The following is a 10,399-nucleotide window of genomic DNA, read 5'->3' as shown; positions in this document are numbered from 1 at the left end:
TATATATATTTTCTATATATGTAAATATATATAAAATATATATATAGAATTATATAAATATATAGAATTTTTATTTCTATTTATATAATTCTATATATATTTTCTATATATTTACATTTATATGATGTTGGTATTTAATAAGTGGTATTATCAAAAAGTGCACAAGCCTTTAACTAATACAATGCAGTAAAAATGCATGAATGATCAGTTATTAGCAAGTAACCATTTCCTTTTAAGATCCTAAGCTTTCTTTTGAAAACTCATTCACTGCTTAATTGAAAGAAATAGATGATTAAGTGGAGTTGAGTGGAAGAGGGTTATTTGTACAATGCTGCCACCGTGTGGTGATCCTTATATCACAACAACACAATATTCCTATCACCACCAGAAGAGACCACAGATGCATGCGTTGTCATGGTGATATACGTGTTTTAGGTCTACCTTAAATGTAACTACACCCATTCCCAAGACTGAGGAGTAGAAATCCGTGCTTCTTTTCACACTCTGAACCGTCAGCACGAGATGATCCAGATGATCAGACGAGCTCGGACTGCTCCACCCAACACAGCCGACTTTAGAAAACATTAGAGAAAATAAATACGTAATAATAACAGTCACAATAATCTTTAATATTGTGAATTAAGCGTAAATGTAAAAGAAAAGAAAGAAAAAAACCCTGCTGAACCAAGGTACTCACCAAACACATCACACAGTCAAACTCATTACTATTATTACTATTATTATTGCTCAAAGCAGTGTATTGGTGGCTCTCAGCAAGAAATCAGTACCGCCCTCTTCAGTGATCTGCTGGAAAAGCAGGGAGCATCATAGAAAGCTGTGGCACATTGCAGCTTGAGAGATACCAGACTTATTGACCATTTAGTTTTGGCCCCACTAAAAGAGAAATAGACTGGAAATCAGCCTATTGCACAAAACCATGGATGAATCTAAAGTAAAATGTGTGTATACATTATTGTAGAAAATTGCTATAGAATACTATAAAATGGTAGTACATTTACCTCACTGTCAGTTAACTCACTAACTGTGTAGTATGAAAACAGTATATTTTAAGCTTAGTTTACACCCAGTATTAAATGGGATGCAAATATTTATGGAAAGTTTTGCAGCAGGATATTTAGCATGTGTACTGAAGAACTGGACTGCCTTTTTATTTTTTTTAATCCTGTTTATGCATTTATAGTATAGTTAATACTGGGTTGTAATTAACCAAAGACTATTTATTATAACAAACTAATGAATGAGTAAATGGCCATAAATGTTTACTATGGCTTAAAAAAAAGACTCATCAATTGACTTACCATTTTGAGTTATGCACAATTGCATCTAAAGGTAATGATCCTTAAAATGGAAAGGACTGTGTTGGCTTCTACTACATTTAAAGCTCCAGGTGGTGGGGTTTATTTTTAACCAAATAATATACAAAAATAAATAAATGCACATGATGTCCATTGTAATAGCCACAGGGTCTGAAATGGTTTACTGAAAAAGTTAAACATTAAGTGTCTGATCTTTAGTCAGAATGCAGGTTTACAAACACAATCCACATTTTATTCTCTCTAAGCCAATGAATAAAATGCCTTTAACCAAAGCGCTCACTCATACATAACTACCCAAATTTACTCATAATAAAATAGGATAGTGCCGTTTTTTTTTCACATTATAGATGAATAATTAGGCCTTTGTTTTTTTTTCACATTAGATATTTTACACACACACAAAACGTGGCTGTAGGAACTGATATTTACTAGTTGTAACCGTGTCTAAGAATGCAGAAAAAAAGCTTGTGGAGAGAACAGGTGTACAAAACTTTCAACCAAAAGAAATAAGAAATGAATACAGCAGCCAACGTTAAGCCCAAACCCCCACAAAACAACTTTAGGACATCTATTATTGGTTAAAACCTATAAAACTTGTTTTCTTGCTTGATTTAAGATAGAAATGCACACCTACGTACATTATTTCCTGAAGTTCAGAAGCTCATACCATGACTCATTCAGGTTAATAATAGAGCAAACTGAACATAAGGTGAGAGAACGTGAGAAAATACTGACAATGTGCAGAACTAGAATTAATTTCATAAAAAGTCCTAGGAGTCCCACACTGAAATTTATTAAATGTCACCACCAGTCTGGAAAGTGCCCAAACTTCGAAGCACTCTGGGTTCAATTAGCACAACACACTGGTATAAGGGTGATTTTTTTTTTTTAATGTGGTCAGCATAACCGGAGACCTAAAATTAGTGAGTTAGCCATACAGGTGACTAACAAAATATTTTTACTGAAGACCTATACATACTAACAAAAAAAATAAAATAAAATAAAATAAACACACCACCCTGTTGAGTAAAATGCAACTTGCATTTTTAAAACATTCTGAACTATATCTGGGCTGCAATAAAGAACAACTGATGCTGCATGCCAAGAGTGCAAAAAAAACAAAAAAAAACAATAATAATAAAATGAAATCCTGCTGTGACCAGTCAGAGGATACAGGACTAAGACAACTTCGATTGTTTTTGTCTGTCTTTACTTATTCTTCACTCATACTCTTCAACCAGAAACTTTATTTACCAAATACATTAAAAACCTATTATTGGATAAGATAAAGAAATAACCTTCAGTGTTTCAGTTCGGCACAACAGAGTAGTGCTATTGCAATACAAAGAAGACGTAGAGAAACGTTTCCAGGAGATATCTCTTCGATTTGAACTTGAATCTTGACATTTATACAGATCAGATTCTTCGTTTTGTAAATATTGCACTAGCATTTGTGATAAGTTGGCAAGTCTTTTAGTCTAAAATATAAAGGGTGATGATTTGATCTTGGGCATCCATTGAAAAGCCTTGAGAATAAATACAGTATAATGGCATTATAGGGCTTGAAAGTCACATTTGAACAATTTGTCACAAAAATACTCATGAACACTCCTTCTTAACCAAATCCAAAAAGAAAAACCAAAAAAAGGGGGGGAGAGAGAGAGAGAGAGAGAGAGAGAGAGAGAGAGAGAAGATATTCCAGACACACTAAATTAAAGCTAAAATGGATTTCAAGACCTTCCAATGGCAAAATATTAGACCGGCTTAATTAATGTTTGAGAAAACGGTTATTCACTGAAGTAAAAGGTTCTTGTTGGCCAAACTGAAGACTCACTTATAGATCATTTAATAGCATTAAACCTTTTTACAGTTATGTATACTGAAGGAAAGATTTTACATATTAACTTTTGCAGAGAACTTAAAAATGGTGTCCAAATCGCAATTATAATGGGAGTAAAACAATTATTTGGAGAATCCAAAAGCAATACATTGTACATAAATATATTTTTCGACTATCAGAATGCCTGCTTTCCATCTAATTAAACTGCACCCAGTCTAGTGTATGAGTACAAATTATTAGTTCTTAATTATTAATCACAAGGTTGCAGTGTAATCAAACATATTTTGGATAAATAACATTTTCTATTTCATTGGAACCTTCAGTAGGTAAAAGTCTGGATTTAAGCAGAAGTGAAGTGTCTCTGTAAATGTACTCTACACATCTCGTCATTCTGATACTCTAACATAGTTGAGTGTCTGTAAGACGTGATTCATTACAAGGTACCAAATGTTATAATAAGGCGAAAGAATAGCATGAAGTGTGATAAAAGTCTAGACAATGCTCTCTCTGTTAGCAGACACAAGAACTGCCCTGCGACAGATGGGGCAAGTTGAATTCTCTGAAAGCCAACGGTCAATACAATGCACATGGTATTCATGTGAGCAGGGAAGTTTACGAAGCTTGTTGCCTTCAGCATACTCTGTAATGCAGACACTACATGTCTTGAGTGCATCACTCTCACCAAAATTGCGCATGGAGAGGTTATCGATTTGCTCTTTGGTGAGGCCCCTGGGCTGATCATCATCATCATCATTGAGCAAGAAGAAATGTGCAAGTCGCAGAAAGGGCAAAGAGCCAGAATCCTCTAGACTGATAGGAGGTCGTTGCCTCGCCCTGCTCTCTCTGAGAGATGCACCACTGTCCTCCCTTTCTTCAGTCTGTGCTTCTGAGCCACTCGGATTTGAACCTCCTACCCCAGGTGATGGCTCAGTCGAAGGACTTCCAGCATCTGGATTTGCCAGAGCATCAGCCAGATCTGCCGCGGGATTGGAGCCACGGCTTGAGTCTGTGGAGTCTGAGTCAGAGTCCATAAAGTAGCTGAGTTCACCAAAGCCAGTCATGATCTGCCGGATCATGGATTGTAGGGCCATGGAGGTGGCCTCACCAAGCCCAGCATCAGAGATCCTCCTGATGGGAATGCGAATAGTGCTGACATACGTCCTCACACCTGCTCGCTCTGAACGCGAAAAGGTCCTGCGGAAGCCTCCACGCTCAGTTTCATACAAGAAAGTGTTATTGGAGGTCTGTGATCGAGAGCGTGTGCGATTGGCAATGCTGTCTCTCTCACGATACTCGCCCGGTCGCACCCTACGAACCTGCAAGTCCAGCATTATTGTTGGAGGACGCCGGGCTGAAGCACTTGCTTCTCCTGAAGATGCTTCAGTTTCCTGGGGAGGCTGAGGTGCTGGTTGGGGCTCTGTAGTCGCAACAGTTTCTTCGCTTTCTAACTGTATATTCTGCCGAGAAAAAGCATGTAGTCGGGTCCTGTAACTGCTGCCTACCTGAACTTCTGGGACTGGATCAGGACTTCGAGAGGGTAGTCCATGGCGTGCTTGTGGAAGCCCATCTAACTGGTCTAGACTGAGAGCTAAATGACTCCTAGCTGTTCGCGCCCTAGTTCTGCGCTGTTCCGGGCTTGGACTACGAGCTCTAATCTGGCCTCTACTTGGCCTCTCTACTGGAGGGGGACTTGGAGAACGTGGAACCTGATTTTGTGGGCTTGTTGGCCGGGTTGCAGCTGGGCTACTAGGTGCAGGAAGCTCTGGTTCAACTACAACAGCCATCTCCTCCACCACTGGCTCTTCAACCACCTCTGCTGTCTCCATGGGTGTCTCAGGTTCAGGTACAGGGGCATCAGCATTGCTTTGCTCTGCTTCTGTACGATCAGCTTCAGTCTGTGTTTGCTGCTCAGCTATGTTGCGATTTATGTTTATTTCCAAGCTGAAGCGGAAGTCTCCACTACTTGGATTGGTTCGGCTCACTGCCCGCCATGACTGGTTGCCCCGGTGCCCACTTCTTGTGGTGTTGCCCGTTTGACGCACAGTGTTGAGCCAGTCAAGAAGGGTGTCACCATTAGATGCTTCTTCTGTACCCTCTGCCTCTGAAACTGGAGAAAAACACATTTTAGAGACATCTTTTGATCTGATTGTCCAACACATTTTAAAAGACCAATTGCTAACTAATAATTTCTGTGAATTAGAGGGAAACCAATCAACCGTACCTCTGGGCTCCACCCTGCTGACTTCAGGACTATTGTTGCTGCTGCTACTGTGTGGCTGTTCGGGGCCATCCCTAGCTTGATGAAGGCGGTTCAACAACTCCTCCTCAGTAATTTCACCTGGAAAAAAAACAACATATGTTTCATGTTAAAATGATGATCCATCTTTTTAAGGCTTGTATGGCTATATGGCTGTGGAAAGAAATAAGATGCCAAGGTCGGTCAGCATCTCTTTATTCAGCGACTTCTTATCAGGCAACAACAAATATATTTTTTTAAGAAAATCACCAGAATTATCCATTATTTATTTAAAAATTACTGACATACAATGACATCACTAAACTAAACACTGGATACTGTCAGGATCCAGCCCGGACTTTTAAAAGCCACGTGCTTTTGTTTATGTTCTGTGTTCAAGTGTCTGCCCTGCCCTTGTATCTTCCTCCCCGCCTCTGCACACCTGTTCCTCATGTGTTAATTGTCTTGTCTATTTAGCCATGCCGCGTTGACTATGTCGTCGTCCTTGTCTTGTGTAAAGTCTGTTGTCTTGTTCGTGTTTTGTGTTTTTTATTTAATAAATCAGTTTATTTTTACGCTATCCTGCATAAGGGTCTGTTTTTATCCCCACATCCCTGACAGATACACTTCATAAAAAGAAAATTTGTGATCACAACTAATCTATTTTTAGTGTGGAAACAAAGAGCATAGTGTAACAAAGGCAACTATACAGTAAAAGAATACACGAGCAAAAAAAAAACTGTTGTACACAAGTAAAAGAGAATGGCAGAAGGTAAGCTGTTAAGCTGCAAGACAAATATAAAAACAAATGTCCACTTGTAATGAGAAGAAACAATTATATTGTGAGCAATTATTCAATACTATGTACTGAAGACTAACCGCCCAATAACTTTAATTAATGAACGGGACAAATGATTCATGGTCACATGTTATGCTATGCTCAAAATTATGAGAGACACATAGTGTTTGTGAGACTCAATTGTCTCTCAGGTTGCTTTCCCACAACTAATACTTTTAACCAGACATTAATACTGTTGGTTTCCTTATTGGCTCACATTGTGCCGAACAAAATAATAAGCTTCTCTGGTCAGACAAAATGTCATAAGAAATAAAATGCTTATCATCCTGAGAAAACCATCTCCACAATGAAGCACACTTTTCATCAGCAGCGATGAAAACAATTTGAAAGTGCTCATTTTTAAATTTGCCAAGAAGCATGCTGAAAAAGACATGTAGCAACAGCTATAATTGGAAGCAAATCTGTGCTTTTTTTCTGTTGTTTAATTAGCATCGTGTAAGACAGACAAATATATACACAGACATACACATATATACACAGACAAATATATACACCACACACACACACATATATATATATATATATAAGTTTTCATATATATATATATATATATATATTATATATATATATATATATATATATATATATATATATATATATATATATATATATAAGTTTTCATATATATATATATATATTTATATATATATATATATATATAAGTTTTCATATATATATATATATATATATATTATATATATATATACACACACACACACACACACACACACACACACACACACACACACACATACATACATATGAAAACTTTGGTGACTGTGGGCAGAGCACAGGGTCAGCCATGAGACAGCATAGCTGGTGGGCCCATCAGTGGCATCTTGGCGTTTTTAAAGAAATCACATCTAAACAAAACCTCTAGATATAGCAAACTACTGGCCTTTAATTTGCAGATATCAGGTCAGACAAAACCCACAGGAAATTCACAACAGAAGAAGGCACTCCCCAAGGTATACATGATTGGATGATCTTTTGATGATCCTTTTACAAGATCAAAAAGCATGTAGTACCAATACACGAGTATGAAGTCCTACATGTCTTATTTATTGGCCAAAACTTTGGAAGTTATATGTGTCAAGACAAATCGAATATGCAGTATGTTCAATTAAAAACTGCTGCTCAAAAAAACACTTGTGAACCAGGAACAGGACATTACAGAAAACCACCGGACTTACCAGGACAAGAATTGTCCAATCAATGCCATCTCCTGGCAGGGGTCTCTGCTAAAGGATGCTCCAAAATAACATTCCTTTCCACTGTCCTGGGACAGAAATGAATTGGACGTCTTCAGAGTGCCGTGAAATTGTGTGTTATACTCTTTTATAAGTTCAATGGCATACATAAACCTAATAAACATTTAAAAAAAAATCAAGAAACTCACAAGTAATCATTCTGCACACTAAAGTTTACAATTATACAGGATGAGTGCCACACAGCAGCAGCCTTAATGTGTGCTACCGGGTTCTACACTGGGGAGAGAATCCAACGAGACCACATTATTAGTCAGTCTCTCACTAACAAAGATTTTAAGGTGACCCACTATGGGAGGAAATGGGCAAAATGGAAAAAACACATACCTTTAAAGGGGAGCAAACTGCAATGGAGTAACACTCGCTTGTTTTAAATGCTTTAAGAATAAAATGTTACAAACAGAAATAAAATGTAGTGAGAAACAGCATAGTTACCCGGTGTGCCGAAAAGATTGTTGTCTCTCATCAGCCTGTAATCCTCCTCGCTCAGATTGTTCACAAACTGGTAGAAGGCTTCCTCTCTGTTCAGGCGGTCCTGTTGTTGCCTGCGTTGTGAATCGGCCTGTTCACTACTGCCCTGGTCTGCATTGTCTGAGCCCTCCATTGCAGTCAAACCCAGAAAGAATATGTCAGCACCACCTGGAAAGATGGAGAGACAGATCTGCAAATGTTTCACCACATGTACAGTAAATAAAAAGAGATTTCCCCCATGAAATAGTTTATTCTGGGTCATCGTAAACAGGGTGAACAGAAACCTGGGTTATCATTTTAAAAACGTTTTACATTGCTCATAATTTACCTGGGATTAACAATCAATCCTGCTGACATTTCACACTGTATATTCCTAACCCTGGATTAACATTCTTAGTTAGAGAAATACAACATGTGAAATTTAAACCTTGTACACAATTGGCACCACAACGTGAGGTTAACAACACAAAAGACATGCTAAAACTACTTCATATCAGTGTTTCATTAACCCTTTCATTAATGTGACAACCCTGGGATAAAAGCAGGGTTTAGAACTATCATAACCAGGGATTAAGTGCTGTGTGAAAGACTCTTACCTCCCTGTCTTTTAGATTTAAAAAAAAAAAAAAAAAAAGATCATAAAAGTTTAGGCACATTATACAAGTTTAATTCTTGGAATCCACATCAGATTCCACATTGTTAAGAGCACAACCCCATCAGATCCCTTTATAACACACACACATAGTGTACATACACACTATATATGTGTGTGTGTGTGTGTATATATATATATATATATATATATATATATATATATATATATATATATATATATATAAAAATAACGATCTGGTCTTAAAAATGGACACTGACAAAGAAAATGAAAACAAAATGGCATCGTGAACGGAAGCCAACAACAACAACAACTAATCGAGACAACTAGATTAACATAACCAGGCAACACAACCTGAACTGCACGGTCCAGCCAGACAGATGATCCAATTAAAGTAGCAGTCAAGCTAAATAGCGAACAGCTTTTTTACGAAAAGAGCCAAAATTAGACAACCAACAAGAGCTTTATGCTATTAACCATCATCATATCCATTATAATGCTGATAGGTTTATATATTTATATATATCTACGGCGCGACCATGTAAACGTGATTATCGAAAAACACTGCCATTGTTATTAGTGTTAGCTAAGAAGTCAAGTCAATGATAATAGCTCGGCTAATAAATTAGCTACCTTAGGTAAAAACGTAGAAAATGAAAAGTGAAGTAAAACAAAAACATAACGATGGCACTAATGTCAGGTAAGTTCAAACTAGTGTAAAATAAATAGTGTTAAAACATAAAGGGGTCGTTACCATTGTTTGCCCAAATCCCGTTCTCATTGAAATTAGCTACATGCTAGTTAGACTCAGAGGCCTCATCACTTCCGACAGTTTTATAGCTAGCAAACGCTATGGATCAATTCCTAATGAGAACATACTGCACTGTTTACAGATTTAAATATATTGTTTAGACTCTATTTAGGTAAAAGCTAAATAAAAGAGAATATGATCAGATTTGAAATTCTGGTCTCAAACTGCGTATTTAACTGAGTCAGCTAGCACAGTTAGCATAGCTAGCACAACATGAGCTATAGCTTCTATGTCGGTACAGATACAACGACCGACCGATTACCTTTTCTTAAATCCGTCGATAATGGTACTAATCTTCAGAACACTGTATCTTGGTGTGTATTTCAAAAATGGTGATCTTTTCCGGCATTAGGAGGATTCTATTTTCTCTAACATCAGACCATCCGTTATCTTTACACTCGTTTCCGTTTCCGGTGATTGGGAATGATGGGAAATCTTACGAAAGACAAGAATCGTTGACGTCCCCTTTGTGAAACGTCGCTAGCATAACACCAGCGTAACTACAGTTATACTTTTACAGTATTTGTAGCTTGTAGTTAAAAAATAAAATATAGTACATTATATCAGTTTTGGGCGTTGGTGCGTTCACCTGACACACATAGTGAATGCTAAACAATGTAAGTAGGTGTATAGGTTTACTATAAAATGTGTGTGTGCGCATCTCTCTTTTAAATGTGTATCACGTAACAATAAATCTGGTCAGTTTAATTAGACAACTGGCTGTAAAATGTTAACCTGTCTCTAAACATATTACAATTTCTCTCCTAAGTACAAAATTGTATTGTATGATTTATTATTATTATTATTATTATTATTATTATTATTATTATTATTATTATTATTATTTTGGCTACTTGTGCACGATCTGTTTCACTAAACCACATTTTGAATAACTTTATTGGAGTGAAAATTCCCTTTTTATTATTGTATGGACACACACTGGATATGCAGTCACTGGTGTGAG

At 37.1% G+C, this 10,399-nt stretch overlaps 1 protein-coding gene across 3 annotated transcripts; it reads right to left on the bottom strand.

Moving 5' to 3' along the window:
* Positions 1-2,206: 2,206 nt before the first annotated feature.
* On the bottom strand, positions 2,207-9,875 carry rlim (ring finger protein, LIM domain interacting). 3 transcript variants are annotated; one of them, XM_047802361.1, is made up of 4 exons: positions 9,698-9,875; positions 7,976-8,201; positions 5,399-5,515; positions 2,207-5,284 (listed from the first exon to the last, which is right to left on the bottom strand). In XM_047802361.1, exons 2-4 carry the CDS (start codon positions 8,142-8,144, stop codon positions 3,669-3,671), a joined length of 1,902 nt encoding a protein of 633 aa, XP_047658317.1. In that variant the 5' UTR covers positions 8,145-8,201; positions 9,698-9,875; the 3' UTR covers positions 2,207-3,668. The 3 variants fall into 3 exon arrangements, with proteins under 3 accessions (XP_047658317.1, XP_026991357.2, XP_047658318.1); XM_027135556.2 differs by having other exon boundaries at positions 7,976-8,179; XM_047802362.1 differs by lacking the exon at positions 9,698-9,875 and having other exon boundaries at positions 2,207-5,515; positions 7,976-8,179.
* Positions 9,876-10,399: the final 524 nt, after the last annotated feature.

Source organism: Tachysurus fulvidraco, chromosome 17, assembly GCF_022655615.1.
Source record: "Tachysurus fulvidraco isolate hzauxx_2018 chromosome 17, HZAU_PFXX_2.0, whole genome shotgun sequence".
In the NCBI taxonomy this organism is placed as follows: domain Eukaryota; kingdom Metazoa; phylum Chordata; class Actinopteri; order Siluriformes; family Bagridae; genus Tachysurus; species Tachysurus fulvidraco.
This window is presented reverse-complemented; position numbering and strand designations above follow the sequence as displayed.